The following is a 25,101-nucleotide window of genomic DNA, read 5'->3' on the forward strand; positions in this document are numbered from 1 at the left end:
CGCACACCAAACCCTCGGCCGGGTTACCGTCCCATTGCGTGTGGCCCTGATAAAAGTGTCAGCCCGGCTCATTCGGTGCCCCGCTTTGCAACAGCTGTGACTAGATGGCTCCGTCTTTTCTATGGTGGGACAGAAATTGCGCGGCAGTGCACCAAGTGATCAGACGAACCCGTTATGTAAGTAAAACTTTCCCGTGGGTAGGTGTCGGCGGCACTCTCCGCCGGCTCCCGCACTACACCCCAGAGTGGAGTTTACCTCGTCTGGGCGCATCAGTGGGTCACACACCCGGGTCGCGTCTCCACGAAGCAAAACTGCTTTGGCCGTGCTCAAGGCGCGGGTTTGGCCCGGTTTCGGCTTCCCCGGCGAATGCATTGCCGGAGGGTGTGAGGGAGGTGTGGATCCGGAAACACTCAGGGTCTTTGGGGGGGGGGGGGGGGGGGGGGGGGGGGGGGGGGGGGGGGGGGGGGGGTGGGAGGGAGAGGGAGAGGGTTCGCTCTGCCTCGCATGTGGGGCGGAGCTGTCGTCAGCGCGTTGCCGAGCGCTGGAGTGTGGGGAGGACGGTAACCGGAGCCGGGTGGGGAGCCGCCTGTCGCCCTCGCAGGGCGCTGTGGGGAGGGGTGGGTTTGTGTGTGTGTGTGTCTGCAGCATCTCCCCCTCCCTCTTTGTTTCCCTCTCTGAGCTGAGAGCGGCTGCCAGCTGCTCCTCTGAGCGCTGCTTGTGCAGGCTGGCCGGGTGAACGTGTGTGTGTGTGTGTGTGTGTGTGTGTGTGTGTGTGTGTGTGTGTGTGTGTGTGTGTTAGTTACCCTGGGCTGGGCTCGGGACCTGTTACCCCGGGCGAGCAGTTCCTCAGCGTGCGTTACCCCGGGTTGACTAGAGTGGGCTCGGCGTGTTATCCCTGGGTTTTGTTCTGGTCCTGTTACCCCGAGCTGAACTAGACTAGCCTGGGATTGGATCGGTATGTGTGATTCGGACTAGGGTCGGCTCCGGCGTGGGTTACCCGGGTTGGCTCGGTGTGTGTTAACCCGGACTGGACTGGACTGTTTTACGCAGGAACTGGACCGGCGTGTGTCACCCGGACTAGGGTCAGCTCGGTAACTGTTACCCCGAGTAGAACTGGACTGCACTGTGCTGGGTTTGGATCGGGTGCGTATTAACCCGGGTTGACTAGGGTCGACTTCGCCGTGGGTTGGCACCTGTTACCCCTGGTTGACTAGGGTGGGCTTGGTGTGTGTTTTCCCCGGGCTAGGTTGGACCGGCTTGGTGTGTGTTAACCAGGGCTGAACTAGACTTGGTTGGATGTGTTACTCGAACTAGGGTGGGCTCGGAGTGTGTTACCCCGGGCTGGGTTAGACCAGCTCGGCTCGGTGTATGTATTATACCCCGGGCTGGGTTGGACCGGCTCGGCTCGGTGTGTGTTACCCTGGGCTGGGTTGGACCGGCTCGGCTCGGTGTGTGTTACCCCGGACTGGGTTGGACCGGCTCGGCACGGTGTATGTGTTATCCCGGACTGGGTTGGACCGGCTCGGCTCGGTGTGTGTTACCCCGGCCTGAACGAGACCGGGGCTAGACTCGGGCTTAGGGGTCGGTTCGGGACCTGTTACCCCCCCCCCCCCCTCTCCCGGGGTTGGAGCGGCTCGGCTCGGCGTGCTGTGTGTGTGTGTGTGTGGTGAGCCGCGGCCGGGCCGGGCTGGGCTACGGGCAATGGCCGGGCTGTGAGAGGTGCTCGGTCCGCCCCTACAGCTGAGTGAAGATGGCGGCGATGAGGCTGCTGACGGGGGCCGGTCTGCTGCTGGCCCTCTGCGCTCTCGGCCTGCTGGCCATGGCCATCTGCACCGACTACTGGTACGAGACGGACGCGCGGCGGCACCGCGACCGCTGCAAGAACTACGCCAACAAGAGGAAGGACCCGGGCTTCATCTACATCCCGAGCCAGAACCTGCCTCTGCGCCAGGCGCCGCGGAGCCTCCTGCCCCGCTCCCGGAGGTTCTTCCTGGGATCAGCCCCGGGGGACTCGCACTGCAGCCGCCAGTTCAACTCCACCGTCCTCGGCCTCTGGAGGAAGTGCCACCGCCAGGACTTCGACCAGGACACCGAGGAGCTCATCTTCAAGGGTGAGTTGAGGCTGGGGCTGCCCCGGGAGGGGCCAGGGCAGGCTTTGGGGGGGGGGGGGGTTGTCAGGTGCTTGGTGGGGGGGAATGGGTGGGGCAGGAGGTCGGCAGGGTCCCCTCCCCTCGCCCGGCAGGCTCGGTCGCTGTCCGAGGTGCTGAAGCCGCCCTTGGTGCGGGAGGGGTGCTGGGAGAAGATCTATCCCGGCTCTGGGACCTACAAAGCAGCTCGCACTGGTGGGTGTGTGTGTGGTTGTGGTGATGGGGTGGGGGGAACTGCTGACGGCTTTGCAAAGGTGGGCGGACGGGGACCGGGTGGGAGGTCTCGGGTGCAGACGCGGGTACAACCGCCGTCCCTCTCTCCCCGCCGCAGCTCCGCTCGGCAGGAGGTAAATTGTCTGTGGCAGGGGACGGGTGGCGGCCTTGCAGCCGGAGAACATCCTGCTCTCCCCCCTCTCCCCCTCGCTGGAGGCCGGGGAAGCGGTGAATTGTAAATATTGTCGCGACTGAAGCAGAGTACTGTGTTGGTCAGGGCCGTACGGTCCCGGCTGATCGATAGGTGGGAAATTTTAGTTATTAGAAAAGGGAGGGGCGGGGGGATAGATTGGGGGTAGAGGGAGGGGAGGGGGCGGGGGTAGAGGGAGGGGAGGGGGCAGGGGTAGAGAGGTGGGGGTAGAGAGAGGGGATGGTGGGGCTGGGGTGGGGGTAGAGAGAGGGGAGGGCGGGGGATGGGGTGGGGGTAGAGAGAGGGGAGGGCGGGGTTGGGGTGGGGGTAGGGAGAGGGGATGGATGGGGTGGGGGTAGAGAGAGGGGATGGGGTGGGGGTAGAGAGAGGGGATGGATGGGGTGGGGGTAGAGAGAGGGGATGGTGGGGGATGGGGTGGGGGTAGAGAGAGGGGAGGGCGGGGGATGGGGTGGGGGTAGAGAGAGGTGATGGATGGGGTGGGGGTAGAGAGAGGGGATGGGGTGGGGGTAGAGAGAGGGGATGGTGGGGGATGGGGTGGGGTAGAGAGAGGGGAGGGCGGGGGATGGGGTGGGGGTAGAGAGAGGGAATGGATGGGGTGGGGGTAGAGAGAGGGGATGGGGTGGGGGTAGAGAGAGGGGATGGATGGGGTGGGGGTAGAGAGAGGGGATGGGGTGGGGGTAGAGAGAGGGGATGGATGGGGTGGGGGTAGAGAGAGGGGATGGGGTGGGGGGTAGAGAGAGGGGATGGGGTGGGGGTAGAGAGAGGGGATGGCGGGGGGATGGGGTGGGGGTAGAGAGAGGGGAGGGCGGGGGATGGGGTGGGGGTAGAGAGAGGTGATGGATGGGGTGGGGGGTAGAGAGAGGGGATGGGGTGGGGGTAGAGAGAGGGGATGGTGGGGGAATGGGGTGGGGTAGAGAGAGGGGAGGGCGGGGGGGTGGGGGGTGGGGGTAGAGAGAGGGAATGGATGGGGTGGGGTAGAGAGAGGGGATGGGGTGGGGGTAGAGAGAGGGGATGGATGGGGTGGGGGTAGAGAGAGGGGATGGGGTGGGGGTAGAGAGAGGGGATGGGGTGGGGGTAGAGAGAGGGGATGGTGGGGGATGGGGTGGGGGTAGAGAGAGGGGAGGGCGGGGGATGGGGTGGGGGTAGAGAGAGGTGATGGATGGGGGTGGGGGTAGAGAGAGGGGATTGGGGTGGGGGTAGAGAGAGGGGAGGTGGGGGATGGGGTGGGGTAGAGAGAGGGGAGGGCGGGGGATGGGGTGGGGGTAGAGAGAGGGAATGGATGGGGTGGGGTTAGAGAGAGGGGATGGGGTGGGGGTAGAGAGAGGGGATGGATGGGGTGGGGGTAGAGAGAGGGGATGGGTGGGGGTAGAGAGAGGGGATGGGGCAGGGGTAGAGAGAGGGGAGGGTGGGGGATGGGGTGGGGGTAGAGAGAGGGGATGGGGTGGGGGTAGAGAGAGGGGAGGGCGGGGGATGGGGTGGGGGTAGAGAGAGGTGATGGATGGGGTGGGGGTAGAGAGAGGGGATGGGGTGGGGGTAGAGAGAGGGGATGGTGGGGGATGGGGTGGGGGTAGAGAGAGGGGAGGGCGGGGGATGGGGTGGGGGTAGAGAGAGGGAATGGATGGGGTGGGGTTAGAGAGAGGGGATGGGGTGGGGGTAGAGAGAGGGGATGGGGTGGGGGTAGAGAGAGGGGATGGGGTGGGGGTAGAGAGAGGGGATGGGGTGGGGGTAGAGAGAGGGGATGGATGGGGTGGGGGTAGAGAGAGGGGATGGGGTGGGGGTAGAGAGAGGGGATGGGGCAGGGGTAGAGAGAGGGGAGGGTGGGGGATGGGGTGGGGTAGAGAGAGGGGATGGGGTGGGGGTAGAGAGAGGGGAGGGCGGGGGATGGGGTGGGGGTAGAGAGAGGGGATGGATGGGGTGGGGGTAGAGAGAGGGGAGGGCGGGGGATGGGGTGGGGTAGAGAGAGGGGATGGATGGGGCGGGGGTAGAGAGAGGGGATGGATGGGGCAGGGGTAGAGAGGGGAGGGCAGGGGATGGGGTGGGGTAGAGAGAGGGGGATGGGGAGCATCAGTTATGTGTGAATGCAGTGATGTGAGGAGGGTGAGGGGTGGGTATTCAGAGAGAATAAAACGTGGGGGAGTATGGAGAAGGGGAGGGCAGGGTGGTGGGGCGAGGGTACAGAGGGGAACAGCGTGAATGAGGATACAGAAAAGGGGGAAGGGCAGACCAAGTGAATGGGGGCATGAGGGGTACAGAAGGTGGTGAGTGGGGGGCTACAGAGGGAGGGGATAGTGATGGGTAAGTGAATGGAGACAGGGGAGAGGGAAGGGATGAGGGTGGTGATAGAGGGGGAGAGGGTAGGGAGAGTTGGTGGGAACAGAGAGCACAGATTAATTATGTGGGAATACCGTATGAGAGAACACAGATGAGGAGAGAGAATAGAGTAGAGAATGGAAGTGGATGCAGAGGAAAGTATGCAGGGTTTGTGGCTGGATGTAGAGAGGGCAGAACCCAGGGTGAGCGGCTGGAGGTGTGACATAGGAGTGGTAATAGTTCATTTGTTCCCTTGATACTGCATGATTGTGGCTGATTCTCCACCTCAGTCCCACTTCCCTGCCCTCCCTCTGTATCCCTGATTCCTCTATCCATTTCTATTCTGAATGGAGCCAGTGACTGAGTCTCCACAGCCTTCCAGCGGAGAGCATTACAATGATCCAACAAATCATAGTTAAGAAATTCCTCCACAATTCAGAACTAAATGGGCCAACCTTTATTTTGAGACTGTGACCCCAGCCCCCTCCCAAGTTCTGGACTCTCTACCTAGGAGAAACATCCTCCCGTAATCTCACCTGTAACGCTCTCTAGGTATTTGTGCATCTCAATGAGATCTCCCCCATCCTTCTAAACTCTAGAGAACAGAGTTCTGATCTACTCAGTCTCTCTTCGTATGACAGTACTGCCACCCAGGGAACCACTTCCTCTGTAGCTGTGACACTTTACTCTGTACTGTTATTGTTTTAACTGTACTACCTCAATGCACTATGTACTAACTCAATGTAACTGCACTGTGTAATGAATTGATCTGTACTATCGGTATGCAAGACATGTTTTTCACTGTACCTCGGTACAAGTGACAATACCAATACCAGTATTCACCATACTCCCCCTTTGGCAAGTATATTCTTCTATGGGGAAGGAGACCTGCACTGTAGACAATAGCCCAGGTGTGGTCTTGCTACTGCCCTATATATTTGCAGGAAGACTTCTTTACTTTCGTGTTCAAATGATAATCAAAAGAAAAACTGCAGAGGCTGAAAACCTGAAATTAAATTAAATTTTTAAATTAAATGATGTTTTATTTACAGCGTGGTAACAGGCCCTTCCAGCCCAACGAGTCCACGCCGCCCATTTTAAACCCAAATTAACCTACTCGTATGTCTTTGCAATGTGGGAGGAAACCGGAGCACCCGGAGGAAACCCACGCAGACACGGGAGGACGTACAAACTCCTTACAGACAGCGACGGGAATCGAACCCTGATCACTGGCGCTGTAATAACGTCACGCTAACCGCTACGCTACCGTGCCGTCCCAAAAAATAAAAACAGAAAATGCTGGAAACTACTCAGCAGACCAGTGTTCTGACGAAGGGTCGTCGACCTGAAATGTTAATTCTGTTTCTCTATCCACAGATGCTACCTGATCTGCTGAGTGTTTCCAGCATTGACAGCTTCTACTTCTTGTACAAGTTCAATTGCAATAAAGGCCGACTTTCCATTTACCTTCTGAACTGCACGATATACCTGTATGTTAACTCTTGATAAAATGTGTACAAGGACACATTATTGAGCATCAACATCTCTCGATTCCTCGCCATTAAAACAAATAATACTTAGCTTTTGTTTTATCTTAGCCCCAAGTATTTCCACTTTATACTCTGCCTGCCCTGTTGTTGCCTCACTCACCCAGCTTGTCCATATCCCTTGAAGCATTCTCATCAATATTCACTTTCCCACTTAGTTTTAAGTCATCATCAATATAGACTGTGAATAGCTGTGACATAAAACATAGAACAGGACAGCACGGGAACAGGCCCTTGGCCCACGGTGTCTGTGCCAACCATGACGCCAATCCAAACTAATCCCATCCGCCTGCTCACAGTCCGTATCCCTCCATTCCCTGCCTGTTCATGTCCCTGTCTAAATACGTCGTAAACATTGCTGACATGTCTGCTTCCACCACTTCCCCTGGCAGCATGTTCCAGGCACCTACCACTCCCTATGTGTAAACAAAAAATGCCTCATCAGTCTCCTTTAAACTTCCCCCTCTCACCTTCAACCTATGCCCTCTATTTGACACTTCTATCCTGGGGGGAAAAAAATCTGACTTACCTACCCAATCGACGCCTCTCATAGTTTTTACAAACTTCTATCAGGACTCCCCTCTGCCTCTGACGCTCCGGAGAAAACAACCCAAGTTTGTTCAACCTCTCCTTACGGTTAATACTTTCTAACCCAGGCAACACCCTGGTTAAACTTTTCTGCATCCTCTCCAAGCCCTCCACATCCTTCCTGTAATGGGGGTGGCCAGAACTGTGCACAGTACTCCAAATGTGGCCTAACCAAAGTTTTATACAGCTGCAACGTGACTTCCTGACTTTTATACTCACTGCCCCAACCAGTGAAGACAAGCATGCCGTATGCCTTCTTTACTACCCTATCTACTTGTGTGGCCACTTTCAGGGAGCTATGGACTTGGACACCGATATCCCTCTGTACATCAATGCTCCTAAAGGTCCTGCCATTTACTGTATACTTTCCTCTTATATTTGACCTCTCAAAGTGCAACACCTCACACTCGTCCGGATTAAACTCCACCTGTCATTGCTCTGCCCGTATTCCCAACTGCTCCATCTCCTGCTGAATCCTTTGACCTTCCTCACTATCCACAAGCACTCCGAGACCCCAGAATCCATTTTCGCAGTTCCCCAATAGTCACATCACCCAATCTTAAACTCTGTATTCCTATTCCTTGCTCTCTAACCGTTGACCGACTCTAAGTTGAAGCTGGTAAATTACTCCCAATTCCATGTGCTCTTACCTTTGGCTACCACTCTTCTGTTTAAGATCTTATCAAAAGCCTTCTGAAAATTTAATTACACCACATCTATCTACTCCACTGGATCCACAGAGAACTCCAATACATTAGTCGGGTACAGTTCCCCTTTCAAAAATCCAATTTTGACTCTGCCCGGTCATATTATCTTTGAATTGTTTTGATATTAAACCCTTTATTATATATGTCAGTGTTTTCCTAATCATAGCGGTTGGATTAACAACTCAGCAGTTCAATGCTTTCTCCTTGCTTAAATAGTGGAGTCACACTTGCTGTCCTCTGATCTGTAGGAACCATTATAGAATTACAGAATGTTGGAAGGTGATACCCATAGGACTGACCCTATCCCCGAGCCACCTCTTTCAAAACTTGGATGTAGACCATCTTGTCCCTGGGGATTTCTTGATCAATAACTTCTTTGGTAGTATTATTTAACTAGTATTAATTTTTTTTTACTTCCTCGTTTACACTGGGCCCTTGATTGTCCAGCATTTTGGGGAATGTTCGTTTAATTCTTCTGCTGTTTCCTAGTCATTGTAAATTCTCCCACCTCTTTGAGGGATCCACATTTGCTTTTCCTTTCTATATACTTGTACAATCTGCTTCTATGCTTCTCGTGGGTTTGCTGACTTTCTGTTTTCTTTCTTAACCGATTGTGACAATAGTACCGGGGTGACAGTGAGGTCGCACCAGGAGTACTGTGCACAGTTTTGGTCCGCCAAAGGATATATTGGCGTTGAAGGCAATCCAAAAGACCAAACTAATCCCTGGGATGAGAGTGTTATCCTGAATGAGGGTGATCTTATTGAATCATAAAAGATCCTTGTGGAACATGAGAGGGGAGACACTGAAGTACTTCCAACACTGGAAGAATCCCAAGTGAAGGAACATAGTTACAAGATTAGGTGGTGGTCATTTAAAACCAGGGAACTCCTTCTCTGGAATTTCCTGCCTCCAAGGGTTATGGAGGCTGTAGCATTGGGGGTATTTGAGGAGGAGGTAGATAAACTTCTGAAAGTTCATGAAATCGAGGGCCATGGGAAAGTGGTACAGAAGAGGAGTTAAGGCCTGGGGTAAATCAGCAGAATCGGAATCAGGTTTCTTATCGCTGTCTTACATGACGTGAAGTTTGTTGTTTTGCGGCAGCAGTACAGTGCAAGATATAAAAAGCCATAAATTACAAAATAAATAAGTCGTGCAAACAAAAATGGAACAACGAGGCAGTGTTCATGGGTTCGCCGACCGTTCAGAAGTCTGATGGCGGAGGGGAAGAAGCTGTTCCCGAATTGTTGAGTGTGGGTCTTCAGGCTCCTGTACCTCCTCCCCGCTGGTAGTAATGTGAAGAGGGCACGTCCTGGGTGGTGAGGGTCCTCAGTGATGGATGCCGCCTCCTTGAGGCACCGCCTCTTGAAGATGTCCTCGATCATATTGAATGGTAGGACAGGTTTGAGGGGCCGAGTGGCCTACTCCTGGCCCAATATTCTACAACGTTTCCAATCCTCAGGTTTACTGCTTTACCTGACAACCTATGAACCTTTTCCTTACATTTAATACTATCTTCAGTTTCTCCTGTAATCTGTGGCTGAGCCATTTTCCCTGTTGTACATTTGTTTTGCATGTCGTGCTTTACTTCCTTAAACACTAACCGCCGCGTGTCCACTGTCACACCCTTTACTGCAGGCTCTGATCTACCCCTGCCAACCTCATCCTCCATAGAGTCACACAGCACGGCCCAACTTGTCCATGCTGACTGCGTTGCCCAGCGAGTTAGTCCCACCCGCCCACGTTTGGCCCATAGCCCTCAAAACTGCCCCTATCCATGGACTTATCTAGATGGCTTTTAAATGTTGCTGATGTGTCCGCCTCAAGCACTATATCTAGCAGCTCATTACAAATACACACCACCCTTTGCGTGAAGAAGCTGCCCCTGATGTTCCTTTTAAATCCCTCGCCTCTGATCTTAAACCTATGCCCTCTTGTTTTTAGCTCCCCCTCCCTGGGGAGAAAGACTACGTTCGCTCTGTCTGTGCCCCTCATGATGATCTAATATAACTCCATCAGGTCACCCCTCAGTCTCCTGTGTTCCAGGGAATGCAGTCCTAGTCTATACAACCTCTCCCTGTAACTCAGGCCCCCAAGTCCAGGTGACATCCTGGTAAATATTTTCTGCACTCTTTCTAGTTTAATAACATCTTTCCTATAACGGTGACCAAAACTGTACACAGTACTCCAAGTGCGGCCTCACTAATATCTTATATAACTGCAGCAACTTATATAATTTCCCAACTCCTATACTCAGTGCTCTGACTGACGAAGGCCAGTGTGCCAAGTGCCTCCTTCACCACCCCGTCTACCTGTGACGCCGCTTTCAGTGAACTATGCACTTGCACTCCTAGGTCCCTTTGTTCCATAACACTCCCCAGAGCCCTACCATTCACTGTATAAGTCCTACTCTGGTTTGATCTCCCAAATGCAATACCTCACATTTATCTGGATTGAAAGCCATTTGCCAATCATCCGCCCACATACCCAGCTGATCAAGATCTCCCTGTAATTTTTCATAACCTTCTATGCTGTCTACGACATCAGTTATTTTAGTATCATCCACAAACTTACTAACCATGCCTTGTATCCACACATCCAAATCGTTTATATAGATTACAAACAACAAAGGTCCCAGCGTCGACTCCCGTGGCACACCACTGGACACAGGCCTCCAGTCTGAGAAACAATGCTCGACCATCACCCTCTGCTTCCTAGCACTGAGCCAACTTTGAATCCAATGCACTATCTCCCTCTGGATCCCATGTGATCTAATGGTCCAGACTAGGCCGCCATGAGGTACTTTGTCTTAGGCCTTGCTGAAGTCTGTATAGACAACATCCGCTACCCTACCCTCATCTACCCTCTTGGTTACCTCCTCGAAGAACTCCAAGAAATCCGTAAGACAACTTCCCGCGTACAAAGCCATGCTGACTGTCCCGAATCAGACCGTCTCTCCAAATGTTGATAGATCCTGTCCCTCAGAATCCCCTCCAGCAATTTACCCACTATCGATGTCAGATTCACTAGACTGTAGTTTCCTGGCTTGTTTTTCCTACCCTTTTTTTAAAACAATGGCACCACATTACCCACTCTCCAGTCCTTCGGAACCTCCCCTGTGGCCAGAGATGAAGCAAAAATCTCTGTAATTTCTTTTCTAGCTTCCCATATATCCACCTTAATGCACTTTAAGGCCTCCAATACCTCCTCCCTGCTGATTCGTATGTGGTCCAAGACAACCCATTCATTTCCCTAGCCTCCATCGTCTTCTCAACAGTAAAAACTGAAGAGAAATATTCAGTAAAAATCTCCCCCATTTCCCTTGGTTCCACACACAGACACACATGCTGATCTTTAAGGGGACCTATTCTTTCCTTAGCCACCCTTTTACTCTTAATATACCTATAGAATCTCTTGGGATTTTGCTTCACCTTGCCTGCCAGATCCTTATCATATCTTTTTACCCTCTTCTCTTAAGTGGCCTCCTACACTTCCTGTAGTCATCAAGGCATTAATTAGTCCCAATGGCTTATGCACAGTGTATGCTTCCCTCTTTTTCTCAACCAGAGCCTCAATATCTCTCATCAACCAGGGTTCCCGAAACCTGCCAGCCTTACCCTTCACCTGAACAGGAACATACAGGCCCTGAACTCCTGACATCACACATTTAAAGGCCTCTCACTTGGCAGACGCTCCTTTCCCTGCAAACAATTTCGTCCCATCTGCAAGATCCCGCCTAATGGCTCCAAAGCTTGCTCTGCCCCAGTTCAGGACCTTAACCTGTGAACCGGTCGTATCTTTCTCCATAACTATTTTAAAACTATTAGAATTATGGTCAACTGGACCCAAAGTGCATTTGTCACTTGCCCTACCTCGTTCCCCAGAAGGACCAGTGTCACACCCTCTCCAGTAGGTCCCTCGATATATTGATAAAGGAAGCCTTCTTGGACACATCTCTCAAATTCCACTCCGTCCAAGCCTCTTACACTATGGTTGGCCCAGTCAATATTAGGGAAGTTAAAATCTCCCACTAATACTACTATATTATGTTTACAACTAGCTGCAGTCTCTTTACATATCTGCTCCTCCAATTTCCACTGACCACTGGGGGGCCTATAATACAATCCCATCAGAGTGACCATCCCCTTCTTGTTTCTAAGTTCTACCCATGTGGCCTTACTGCATGATCCCCAAAGATTACCCTAAGGACTGCTGTTATACCCTCTTTCATCAAGAAGGCAACTCCCCCTCCTCTCTTACCTGCACCTCTGTCACACCTGTAGCACCTGTATCCCGCAACACTGAGCTGCCAGTCCTGCCCTTCCCTCAGCCACGTTTCTATATGGCAATAATATCCCAGTTCCCAGAGCCAATCCACACCCGGAGTTCATCCACTTTACCTGTCAAGCCTCTTGCATTGAAATAATTACAGTTTAAACCAATAGTCCTTTTTCTCCCTTTTCTGTCTGTCCCAATAACTTGTTCTTATTGGCTACAGTATTATCTCCTGATTTCTCACTCAACTGCTCAGGGCCCCACCCTCCTGCCACTCTATCTTAAACCTTCCTGAGGAGCACTAGTAAATCTCCCAGCCAGGATATTGATACCCCTCCAGTTCAGGTGCAACCCACCTCTCTTGTTCAGGTCACCCCTACCCCAGAAGACATCCCAATGATCCCTGCTCCCTACATCAGCTCTGCAGCCGTTCATTCATCTGAGATATCTTTCTATTTCTACCCTCACTAGCACAAGGCACGGAGTAATCCAGAGATTACTACCCTTGAGGTTCTGCTTTTTAGGTTCTCTCCTAACTCCCCATATTCACTGCGCAGGACCTCGTCCCTCTTTCTACTTGTGCCATTGGCACCAACATGCATGACGAACTCAGGCTGCTCCCCCTCCCCCTCGAGAATGTTCTGCAGCCGTTCCAAGACGTCCCAGACCCTGGCACCTGGGAGACAACCTACCATCCTGGCATCTCTTTCGAGGCCACAGAATCTCTTGCCTGTCCCCCTAACTACCGGGTCTCCTGTCACTACCATCCTGCCCGACTTCTCCCTGTCCCGCTGAGCCTCAGAACTGGTCAATCTGGATACTGCTGCTGTGCCCAGAAAGGTTGTTTTCCACCAACCACCACCCCCCCCCCCCCCCCAGCAGCATCCAAAGGGGTATACTTGTTGCTGAGGGGAATGGCCACAAGGGGACCAGCACTGTCTGTCTCTTCCTCTCACCTCTCCTGGTGGTTACCTAACTATCTGCAGCCTGCACCTTAGGTGTGACCACCTCACTAAAGGTCTTGTCTATGATGCTCTCAGCATTCCGGACGATACTAAGTATGTCCAACTCCAGCTCCTGTTCCTACACGGTCAGTCAGGAGCTTAGTTGGGCGCTCACTCACCCTTCACAATTTCCCTTGTTGAGACTGAAAACTCTATTGGTATTGGTTTATTATTGCCACTTGTACCGATGTACAGTGAAAAACTTGTCTTGCGTACTGATCATACAGGTCAATTCATGACACAGTGCATTGAGGTAGTACAGAGTGCATTGAGGTAGTACAGGGTAAAAACAATAACAGTACAGAGTAAAGTGTCACAGCTACAGAGAAAGTGCAGTGCAATAAGGTGCAAGATCACAAGGTAGATCGTGAGGTCAGAGTCCATCTCATTGTATAAGGGAACCATTCAATAGTCTTATCACAGTGGGGTAGAAGCTGTCCTTGAGCCTGGTGGTACGTGCCCTCAGGCTCCTGTATCTTCTACCTGATGGGAGAGGGGAGAAGAGAGAATGACCCAGGTGGGTGGGGTCTATGATTATGCTGGCTGCTTCACCAACGCAGCGAGAGGTAAAGACAGAGTCCTTGGAGGGGAGTCTGGTTTCCGTGACACGCTGGGCTGTGTCCACAACTCTCTGCGGTTTCTTGCGGTCCTGGGCAGAGCAGTTGCCGTACCAAGCTGTGATGCATCCAGATAGGATGCTTTCTATGGTGCATCGATAAAAGTTGGTGAGTGTCAAAGGGGACGTACCGAATTTCTTTAGCCTCGTGAGGAAGTAGAGGAGCTTGGCCGTGACATCTACATGATTTGACCAGGACAGGCTGTTGGTGATGTTCGCTCCCAGGAACTTGAAGTTTCAGATTGGACTACATCACCTTTGAACTTAATGTAAATTTTACCATGTTGTGATCACTTGTTCCAGGAGCCTCTGTAACAAGGTTATTAATTAACCCTTTCTCAGTACACAGTACTAGATCAAAAACGACTTGTTCTCTAGTTAGTTTCTTAACACACTGATCTAGAGATCCATCTCGTTTACATTGCCCGGGAATTTGTCCTCCTAATCGTTTGTATTAATTAGATTTGCCCCTCTCCCCCATAATCACCCTATTACAAGCACTCTGATTTCCTCATTTCTACCAGGGCCCAGACAATATTTACCCTATAAACAACTCCCACCACTGTGTTTGCCCCCTGCTGCTACAACGCAGCTCCACTCCAGTAGATTCTAACTCTCTTCCGCATCGTACTGAGCCCAGATCCTTTCTACCTGCTGCATTGGTTCACAGTGCAGCCACTTCTCTTTGTCACCTCTCCTTCCCAATGCTGAACACGCTGCACCAGTTAGTTCCCAGCTGTGCTCACCCTGCAGACGTGCCTGCTTACATGCACTTGCGCTGTTCATTCGTTCAGCTTTGGTGTGGCCGCAGCGTTAGTTTGGATTAGACTCTTAATATCTTTCCCATACTCTAACACCTTTGTTTCTGCTGGTACTTATTTCCCTTCTCTCCCTCTTGAGGTCCCCCCGCCATCACCTTGCCAAGCTAGTTTAAACCCTCCCCCAAAAGCGCTGGCAAACTTCCTGGCCCCTGTCCTGTTGGGGTGAAACCCCATCCGATTTGTGCAGGTCCCACCTGGCCCAGAAACGGCCCCAGTGCCCCGGGAACCTGGAGCCTTCCCTCCTGCAGCATCTCTCCAAGCCACACATCCACCTGCCCGTGACCCCGAGGTCACCTCGTTGAGGTCCTGCTGTTTAACTTCCCTCCTCGCTCCCTGCTCTGTGCCTGAGGACCTCGTCTCTCCTCCTGCCTCTGTCCTTGGAACCCATGTGGGCCACAGCCTCCGGTTCTTCACCCTCCCTCTTCAGGACCCTCTACAGCCGTTCCGTGACGTCCTCCACTCCAGCACCAAGGGGGGGGGCAACGTACCGCCCTGGAGTCACGTCTACGGCCACAGGAACACCAGCGTGTCCCCCTGCCCACTGATTGCTTGGCCTCTTTCTTCTGAGTCACTTGTTGGCACGTTCCTGGCTGCACTCCCTCAGGACTGTACCTCCCCCTCTCCCTCTCCCCCCCTCTCTGTACCCCTACCCACTCCCTCTCCCCCCTCTCTGTACCCCCACCCACTCCCTCTTCCCTCTCCAGGCTGGCCTCCTGGACCATCTTCCGATCAGCCTCGTGGGCACCCCTTCCCTCTCTGTCCACTCACCCTGAAGCCAGGGTGCGGCCACCGGTCAGACCGAGTGATCCGCAGCGTCCTCGGCCCCGCGGGTTGCGATCCGCAGCGTCCTTGGCCCCGCAGGATGCACTGCGGTGACTCCCAGCCACTGCTGCCGCTCCTGGAGACATTCCTGCACACGTGGGAGACCGGGTCACTGGGAGCATCCTCCACTTCCCACGTTGCCCCCGGCTGAGACACTTCGGCACGTCTCATCTTCAGGTGACTGGTGAACTGGAAATGTGTTCAAAGATCCTCAGCAGCTGCTCACCAAACCGTGGCATGACTCTTACATGGTGCGAGTGTTTACTGCCACTCCTGAGCGCTCTGGAGTAACTGTACTGGTCTCCACCTACAGGACTGCCTTGCACAAAGGAGAGAGCTCGGGCATGGGTGGGGTTTCAGAGGGGAGAGCGAGTGGGTGGGGGTAGAGAGAGGGGGGTAGAGTGAGTGGGTGGTGTAGAGAGAGAGAGGGGGGAGGGAGTGGGAGGGGGTCAGAAAGAGGGAGAGAGGGAATGGGTGGGGATTGGGGGGGAATGGGTGGGGTACAGAGAGGGGGAGAGGGGTACAAAGAGGGGGAGTGGGTGGGGGTACAGAGTGGGGGAGAGGGAGTGGGTGGTGGTGGGGATAGAGGGGGAGAGGGCAGAGCAAGGGGGTGGGGGTACAGAGTTAGCAAGCACGGTGTAAGCCAGTGTTTTACAGAGGGGGATGTACAGAGAGGGTGGGGGTACAGAGAGGGGGTGGGGGTGGGGAGGGGGTGGAGGGTGAATGGGTGAACACACTGAGGTGGAGGGCACAGCGTGAGTGGGTGTTGGAACGGAGTAGGAGCAGATGGGGATGCAGCGTGGTGAACACTGGGTGAACAGAGAGTGCAGAGAGACGGGGGGGTGTGGACGGGAGGGGAGAAGAGGACGCCGGGGGGGTATGGATGGGGGGTGCAGGGACGGGAGCGTGCATTGGCTGAATGATGGCGGATTATAGAGGGGAGAGCGCCAGGGTGCATCCACCGGGGTACAAGGAGAGGGAAGAGTGTTGGATGGGAGGGTGAGGCCGGAGAGAGCGGAGGTGGGGGGATTGGGTCTGCCGATGAGGATACAGAGCACAGCAAGTGGATGCTGAGCATCTGTTTTGTACGAATGGACGGGGAGATGGGGAGGAGAGGGGGCAGCTGAAACAGAGTGGACCGCGCCACACGTAGATGGAGCCCGGTGCTGGGCTTCACATCCATCTGGGATCGAATTAGTGTCCTGTGAAGGTTGAGTGTGCTCTCCAGCTTTCATTTTGATTTTACCAGGCTGGGATCACATGGGATAGGAAGACAGAGGAGGCACAGGGGTGGGGAGGACAGAGGTGTGGAGATAGAGGGAGCAGTGTGCTGAACAGGAGATAAAGGGGAAGGTTTATGATGGGATAGTTTTCGTGCCTCAATGAGCTGCAGTGCGCTGTTAGAGGGTAGGATCTGGGTTTATCCACAGGTGCTGGGCATTGTAGTGAGTGTGCTGGAGAGGACACCCATTCCCTAAAATACCCTGTGACCCAGGACTAGTTCACTCCATTGAACTGAAGGCAGAGCTCTTTGCAAGAGAAGTCCAGTTAATCTCCACTGCCCCCACCCCACCCCCCCAACATAACTTCAACTTTTTCTCCGCCAATGGGCAGGCATGGTAGTGTAGCAGTTAGTGTAACGCTTTCGACCCGGGTTCAATTCCCGCTGCTCTCTGTAAGGAGTTTGTACGTTCTCCCCGTGCATTTCCTCCTGATGGTCCGGTTTCCTCCCACATTCCAAAGACGTACGGGTTAGGAAGTTGTGGGCGTGCTATGTTGGCGCCAGAAGCGTGGCGACACTTGCGGGCTGCCCCCTAGAACACTCTATGCAAAAGACGCATTTCACTGTGTGTTTCGATGTACATGTGACTAATAAAGAGATCTTATCTTAAATATTTACCTGCATCTCTCTTGAGGGTTTGCGTGGGATCTGTCTTGCCCCCACCCCTTGAGCTTCGGTAAACATGGCTTTCCCTACCTCACCCATAGATCTGCCTGACTGTATGGACACAACTGCCATTGGGAATGGTCTCTGGGTATCTAACCAGTCTGAACCCATGTGGTTATAACCTCGTCCCGGCACTCCCTGCTTCTCCTGAAGTGACACCTGTCCTGGTACCACTCTGCGTTCCTCCAGTGTGGGACCCAGCAGTGGACACTGTATTCCCCCTGAGACCGAGGGAGTGTTTCCTAAAGGGTTGCCTCTTCCATGCTGTGCTGTGTTTCAGAAGCCTGGGACCCCACTTGTTATACAGCTTGTCCTGTTACCCACCCCCCTCACTTTCAAAGGTCCGTGCCCAAGGGTCATCGGCTACTCACTTGTTCCACCTCAAATGCCACCCCATTTATGCCTCAGTGCAGCTCTGTCGCTCCTGACTCAGTGGTGGCTCATGGCAATCACCAGCGATGGGCTTCGCGTGCTCTCCCTCCGTGCCCTCCTGTGTGAGCCCTCCCCGCGGTGAGCCAAACACCACAGGTCGGTGCATCTGTACATTCGCAAAGCATGCTCCACCTTCACGGGTCTCAGTAACATCACTGAGCCCAGGAGGATGCAGCTTCCCCCCCCACCCCCCCCCCCCCACTTTTGTCTGCGAGCCCCCCTCACCACGTCACACCCTCCACTGGAAATAAGAGGGCAGCGTGGTGTGGGCTGGAGAGGGTGGGGGTGAGGCAGGTGCAGGGAGGGTGGGGGTGAGGCAGGTGCAGGGAGGGGGAGGGTTTGGAGAGAGGAGAGTGGTTTGTGTGTGTGTGTGTGTGTCAGGGGAGGGGGCTGGTTCGCAGGGGCAGAGGGCTTTGGGCTGGAGAGGGTGGGGTGAGGCAGGTGCGGGGCAGAGGGTTTTCCACTGACTGTCATGCCCAGTGCTGCCAAAGTCCAAGCAGCTCCCAGCCTCAGCTCCTCGGAGCCTCTGCTCCCGCTGAGTGTCGTCCTGTGGGTTAGGCGCGGATCTTGATTGACGGCGACCTCCCCACCCCCAATTCTCCAGATAATGCAGAGTGGTCGCTGTGTCAGGAGAGGGACCCGCTGTTGGAGAGCCAGCTGACTCGGTGACAGCCTGCGTGTCTGAAGCTGGCGCGCCGCTCGGAAGGTACCAAGTGCTGCCGTCACTGCGGAGGAGGCTGTGCACAGCTTGCGCCTGCCACACTGTAGGGTGGGGAGGAGCTGACCGAGGAGGCAGCCCAGATGGGACAGCAGATGGTCAGGGAGGCACGATAGCAGGTAGAGAGACGGCGAGGCAGGGGGAGGAAGGGAACAGACTGGGAGCCGCGCAGTGAGACTGAGTAGAACTGGAACACGCACGCAGAAAGGCAGTCTGGAACAGTGCACTATCTGCCGGGGTTACTTGCCGTGAGAATGCTGCGTTATCCGCAACTGTGGTTGCAATGCCCTGGGGGCATGAGGGACGATGCAATGCTGTGTTGTACTGGCACTTTGTTCAAGTTATTGTCAATTGTCATTGACCCAGATGCTAGAAAAACACACGGAGGAGCGAGATGTCGTTTCCCCCAGACTCTCACAACAGAGGACATACATAGAACAGAGGACACACAATAAACACAGGCAAAAAATTGCAAGTACAAATAGTGCAAGAAACGGTATATACAGAATACAAATTTAGTGCAGGGTTCGTGCAAAACCGAGTTGGACGAAGAAAATCCAGAACTCAGTGTGTTGCACTGATTGTATAAACATGCTCAGCAGCAGCAGAGTCCTTATACGCCGTTGTGCAAACCAGGGCTTTTGACGCGGCATTCGTCTGAAACTGTCTCCAGGGTATTCAGGAGACTGACAGCCTGGGGGGAGAAAGGACTGTTGTACAGTCTAGTAGTTCTGGCCCAGATGCTCTAGTACCGCTTGCCTGACGGCAGTGGGACAAATAGGCAGGGTGGGGTTATGGTGCGATTATATGTTTGTACTGTTGCCTTGGGATTTTGCCCCTCTCTGCTGGCAGGGGGAGTGGCGTGCTGTTGGATTGTACTCCGCCCCACTGCAGGGACAGGGAGAGTCAGCAGCTTTTGAGGGAGAGGGGTGGAGGAGTAGGAGGGGCAGGTGATGTCAGCAGTAATAATTGAGCCTGTTGACTGACACTGTGGTGTGCTTGTTGTTTCAGGGGTCGTACAGCGCTGTATGCCTGTGAAATACCATTACTCCTCTTCAACAGTCCCACAGAATCTGCCAGTCAACTTAACCATGAGCATTCGGCAGGATGAGTGGCACGCACTACGTAAGTACTCAGGGAAGGGGACTGGGAGCTAGAGTAGCAGCAGATACCAGGGAACAATAGCATCATCCAGGGCCCAAGCCTTGGTGCTGTAGACTATCAGTAACCGAGCTTTTGCTGAATGCACTGATGGATATTGTGCCTCAGAGTAACACAAAGCAACGTGAACATCCTCAGTGACACGGCAACAGGGTCCAAATTGATATTGGTTTATTGTTGTCACTTGTACCGAGGGACAGCGGAAAACTTGTCTTCCATACCGATCGTACAGGTCAATTCATTACACAGTGCACTGAGTTTAGTGCAGGGTGCACTGAGTTTAGTACAGGGTGCATTGATTTCAGTACAGGGTACAGTGAGTTAGTACAGAGAGATAGTACAGGGTGCATTGAGTTTTGTACAGGGTGCATTGAGGTAGTGCAGGGTGCATTCAGGTAGTACAGCATGCATTGCGTTCAATACAGCGTGCATTGAGTTCAGTACAGAGAGTTAGTACAGGGTGCAGTGAGTTAGTACAGAGAGTTAGTACAAAGTGCAGTGAGGTAGTGCAGGGTGTATTGAGTTTAGTACAGGGTGCAATGAGGTTGTACAGGGTGCAATGAGGTCGTACAGGGTGCAGTGAGTTAGTGCAGAGTGCATTGAGTATAGTACAGGGTGCATTGAGTTTAGTACAGAGTGCAGTGATTTAGTACAGAGAGTTAGTACAGGGTGCATTGAGTTAGTGCAGGGTGCACTGAGTTTAGTACAGGGTGCAGTAAGTTAGTACAGGGTGCATTGAGTTTAGTACAGAGGGTTAGTGCAGGGTGCAGTGAGTTTAGTACAGAGTGCATTGAGGTAGTGCAGGGTGCAGTGAGGTTGTACAGGGTGCAATGAAGTCATACAGGGTGCAGTGAGTTAGTGCAGAGTACAGTGGTTTAGTACAGAGGGTTAGTGCAGGGTGCATTGAGGCTAGTGCAGGGTGCATTGGGTTTAGTACAGGGTGCATTGAGTTTAGCACAGGATGCATTGAGGTAGTGCAGGGTGCATTGCATTCAGTACAGAGTGCATTCTGTTTGGTATAGAGTGCATTGAGTTCAGAACAGACAGTACAGAGTGCAGTGAGTTAGTGCAGGGTGCAGTGAGTTAGTACAGGATGCACTGAGGTAGTACAGGGTGCAGTGGGTTTAGTACAGAGAGTTAGTACAGGGTGCATTGAGATTAATGCAGGGTGCATTGAGCTTAGTACAGAGAGTTAGTACAGGTGTCAGTGAGGTAGTACAGGTTGCAGTGAAGTAGTGCAGGGTGCATTGAGGTTAGTACAGTGTGCATTGAGGCTAGTGCAGGGTGCATTGAGTTTAATACAGGGTGCAGTGAGGTAGTGCAGGTTGCAGTGAGTTTAGTACAGGGTGCATTGCGATAGTAGAGTGTGCATTGAGTTTAGTGCAGGGCGCAGTGAGGCAGTGCAGGGCGCAGAGAGGCAGTGCAGGGTGCATTCAGTTAGTACAGAGAGTTAGTACAGATTGCAGTGAGCTAGGATGGTGCAGTGAGTTAGTTCAGGGTGCAGTGAGTTTAGTACAGTGTGCATTGAGTTAGTAGAGAGCGCATTGAGTTTAGTGCAGGGCGCAGTGAGTTTAGTACAGGGTGCATTGTGATAGAACATGGTGCATTGAGTTTAGTGCAGGGTGCATTGCGATATTACATGGTGCATTGAGTTTAGTGCAGGGTGCATTGAGTTAGTAGAGAGCGCATTGAGTTTAGTGCAGGGCGCAATGAGTTAGTGCAGGGCGCAATGAGTTAATACAGGGCGCAGTGAGTTTAGTACAAGGTGCATTGCGATAGTACATGGTGCATTGAGTTTAGTGCAGGGTGCAGTGAGGTAGTACAGGGTGCATTGAGTTTAGTGTAGGGTGCATTGAGTTTAGTGTAGGGTGCAGAGAGTTAGTACAGGGTGCACTGAGTTTAGTACAGGGTGCACTGAGTTTAGTACAGGGTGCATTGAGTTCAGTACAGGGTACAGTGAGTTAGTACAGAGAGATAGTACAGAGTGCAGTGAGTTAGTACAGAGAGTTAATACAGAGTGCAGTGAGGTAGTGCAGGGTGCATTGAGCTTAGTGCAGGGTGCATTGAGTTTAGTACAAGGTGCAGTGAGGTAGTGCAGGGTGCATTGAGTTTAGTACAGGGTGCATTGCGATAGTACAGTGTGCATTGAGTTTAGTGCAGGGCACAGTGAGGCAGTGCAGGATGCATTGCGTTTAGTGCAGGGTGCAGTGAGGTAGTGCAGGGTGCAGTGAGGTAGTGCAGAGTACAGAGAGTTAGTACAGAGAGTTAGTACAGATTGTAGTGAGGTAGGACAGGGTGCAGTGAGGTAGGACAGGGTGCAGTGAGGTAGGACGGTGCAATGAGGTAGGACAGTGTGCACTCAGTTAGTAGAGAGCGCATTGAGTTTAGTGCAGGGGGCATTGAGTTTAGTGCAGGGCACATTGAAGTACAGAGTGCAGTGAGGTAGTAGAGAGTACAGAGAGGTAGGACAGGGTGCAGAGTTTAGTACAGGGTGCATTGAGGTAGTGTAGAGTCCATTGAGTTTAGTGCAGGGCACAGTGAGGTAGTGCAGGGCTCAGTGAAGTAGTGCAGGGTGCAGTGAGTTAGTTCAGGTTGCATTGAGGTAGTGCAGGGTGCATTGCGGTAGTGCGGGGTGCATTGAGTTTAGTACAGTGTGCATTGAGTTTAGTACAGGGTGCATTGAGGTAGTACAGGGTGCATTGAGGTAGTACAAGGTGTATTGAGTTTAGTACAGGGTTCAGTGAGTTTAGTGCAGGTTGCAGTGAGGTAGTACAGGGTGCATTGTGATAGTACATGGTGCATTGAGTTTAGTGCAGGGCGCATTGAGTTAATTGCAGGGTGCAGTGAGGCAGTGCAGGGTGCAGTGAGTTTAATACAGGGTGTATTGAGTTTAGTACTGGGTGCATTGTGATAGTACATAGTGCATTGAGTTTAGTGCAGGGCGCAGTGAGGTAGTACAGGGCGCAGTGAGTTTAGTACCAGGTGCACTGCAACAGTACATGGTGCATTGAGTTTAGTGCAGGGCGCAGTGAGGTAGTGCAGGGCGCAGTGAGGCAGTGCAGGGTGCATTGAGTTTAATACAGGGTGCAGTGAGGTAGTACAGGGCACAGTGAGTTTAGTACCGGGTGCATTGCAATAGTACATGGTGCATTGGGTTTAGTGCAGAGCGCAGTGAGGTAGTGCAGAGCGCAGTGAGGTAGTACAGGTTGCAGTGAGTTTAGTACTGGGTGCATTGCGATAGTGCAGGGCGCAGTGAGTTAGTGCAGGGTGCATTGCGTTTAGTACAGGGAGCAGTGAGTTAGTTCAGGGTGCATTGAGTTTAGTACAGGGTACAGTGAGTTAGTACAGTGAGCTAGGACAGGGTGCAGTGAGCTAGGACAGGGTGCATTGACTTTAGTACAGGGTGCAGTGAGTTAGTTCCGGTTGCATTGAGGTAGTACAGGGTGCATTGAGGTAGTACAGAGTGCATTGAGTTTAGTACAGGGTTGAGTGAGTTAGTACAGAGTGCAGTGAGTTTAGTGCAGGGTGCATTGCGGTAGTGCAGGGTGCAGTGAGGTAGTACAGTGTGCATTGAGTTTAGTACAGGGCGCATTGAGGTAGTACAGGGAGCACTGAAAGTGCAGGGTGCATTGAGTTAGTACAGAGTGCATTGAGTTTAGTACAGAGTGCATTAAGGTAGTACAAGGTGTATTGAGTTTAGTACAGGGTTCAGTGAGTTTAGGGCAGGGTGCATTGAGGTAGTGCAGGGCGCACTGAGTTTAGTGCAGGGCGCACTGAGTTAGTACAGAGTGCATTGAGGTAGTACAAGGTGTATTGAGTTTAGTGCAGGGTTCAGTGAGTTTAGTGCAGGTTGCATTGAGGTAGTACAGGGTGCATTGCGATAGTACATGGTGCATTGAGTTTAGTACAGGGAGCAGTGAGTTAGTTCGGGGTGCATTGAGGTAGTACAGGGCGCATTGAGTTTAGTACAGGGTACAGTGAGTTAGTACAGAGAGCTAGGACAGGTTGCAGTGAGGTAGGACAGGGTGCATTGACTAGTACAGGGTGCAGTGAGTTCAGGTTGCATTGAGGTAGTGCAGGGTGCATTGAGGTAGTACAGAGTGCATTGAGTTTAGTACAGGGTTCAGTGAGTTTAGGCCAGGGTGCATTGAGGTAGTGCAAGGCACACTGAGTTTAGTGCAGGGCGCACTGAGTTTAGTGCAGGGCGCACTGAGTTTAGTGCAGGGCGCACTGAGTTAGTACAGAGTGCATTGAGGTAGTACAAGGTGTATTGAGTTTAGTGCAGGGTTCAGTGAGTTTAGTAGAGGGTTCAGTGAGTTTAGTGCAGGTTGCATTGAGGTAGTACAGGGTGCATTGCGATAGTACATGGTGCATTGAGTTTAGTGCAGGGTGCACTGAGGTAGTGCAGGGTGCATTGAGTTTAGTACAGGGTGCAGTGAGTTAGTACAGAGTGTATTGAGGTAGTACAAGGTGTATTGAGTTTAGTGCAGGGTTCAGTGAGTTTATTGCAGGGTTTGGTGAGTTTAGTGCAGGTTGCATTGAGTTAGTACAGGGTGCATTGCGATAGTGCAGGGTGCATTGAGTTTAGTGCAGGGTGCATTGAGGTAGTACAGGGTGCACTGAGTTTAGTAGAGAGCGCATTGAGTTTAATGCAGGGCGCAGTGAGGCAGTGCAGGGCGCATTGAGTTTAATACAGGGTGCAGTGAGGTAGTACAGGGCGCAGTGAGTTTAGTACCGGGTGCATTGCAATAGTATATGGTGCATTGAGTTTAGTACAGGGTGCAGTGAGTTAGTTCAGGTTGCATTGAGGTAGTGCATGGTGTATTGAGTAAGTACAGGGTGCATTGAGGTAGTACAGAGAGCTAGGACAGGGTGCATTGACTTTAGTACAGGGAGCAGTGAGTTAGTGCAGGGTGCATTGCGTTTAGTACAGGGAGCAGTGAGTTAGTTCAGGGTGCATTGAGGTAGTACAGGGTGCATTGAGTTTAGTACAGGGTACAGTGAGTTAGTACAGTGAGCTAGGACAGGGTGCATTGACTTTAGTACAGGGTGCAGTGAGTTAGTTCAGGTTGCATTGAGGTAGTGCATGGTGTATTGAGTAAGTACAGGGTGCATTGAGGTAGTACAGAGAGCATTGAGTTTAGAACAGGGTGCAGTGAGGTAGTACAGTGTGCATTGAGTTTAGTGCAGGGCGCACTGAAAGTGCAGGGTGCACTGAGTTTAGTACATGGCATTCTGAGTTTAGTACGGAGTGCAGTGAGGTAGTGCAGTGTTCATTGAGTTTAGTACAGAGAGCATTGAGTTCAGTACAGGGTGCATTGAGTTTAGTACAGAGGGCAGTGAGGTAGGGCAGGGCGCATTGAGGTAGGGCAGGGCGCATTGAGGTAGGGCAGGGCGCATTGAGGTAGTACAGAGCGCATTGAGGTAGTGCAGGGTGCAGTGAGTCAGTACACAGTGCATTGAGGTAGTACAGGTAAAAACAATAACAGAATACAGAGTAAAGTGTCACAGCTACAGGGAAGTGCAGTGCAGGTAAACAATAAAGTGCAAGGTCATAACTCTCAGCACAGAACAGTATTAC

The 25,101-nt window shown here is 52.7% G+C and overlaps 1 protein-coding gene across 1 annotated transcript in view; it reads left to right on the forward strand.

Annotated features, from left to right (window-relative positions):
• Positions 1-570: 570 nt before the first annotated feature.
• tmem276b (transmembrane protein 276b) overlaps positions 571-25,101 on the forward strand; it is a 42,641-nt gene continuing 18,110 nt past the window's right edge. Inside the window, exons 1-2 of the mRNA XM_052028987.1 lie at positions 571-2,111; positions 19,371-19,484. Of these exons, the coding sequence (XP_051884947.1) occupies positions 1,751-2,111; positions 19,371-19,484 (475 nt within the window). The 5' untranslated portion in view covers positions 571-1,750. The remainder of the gene's footprint in view (positions 2,112-19,370; positions 19,485-25,101) is intronic.

The sequence above is a fragment of the Pristis pectinata genome, chromosome 14 (genome assembly GCF_009764475.1).
Source record: "Pristis pectinata isolate sPriPec2 chromosome 14, sPriPec2.1.pri, whole genome shotgun sequence".
NCBI lineage: Eukaryota > Metazoa > Chordata > Chondrichthyes > Rhinopristiformes > Pristidae > Pristis > Pristis pectinata.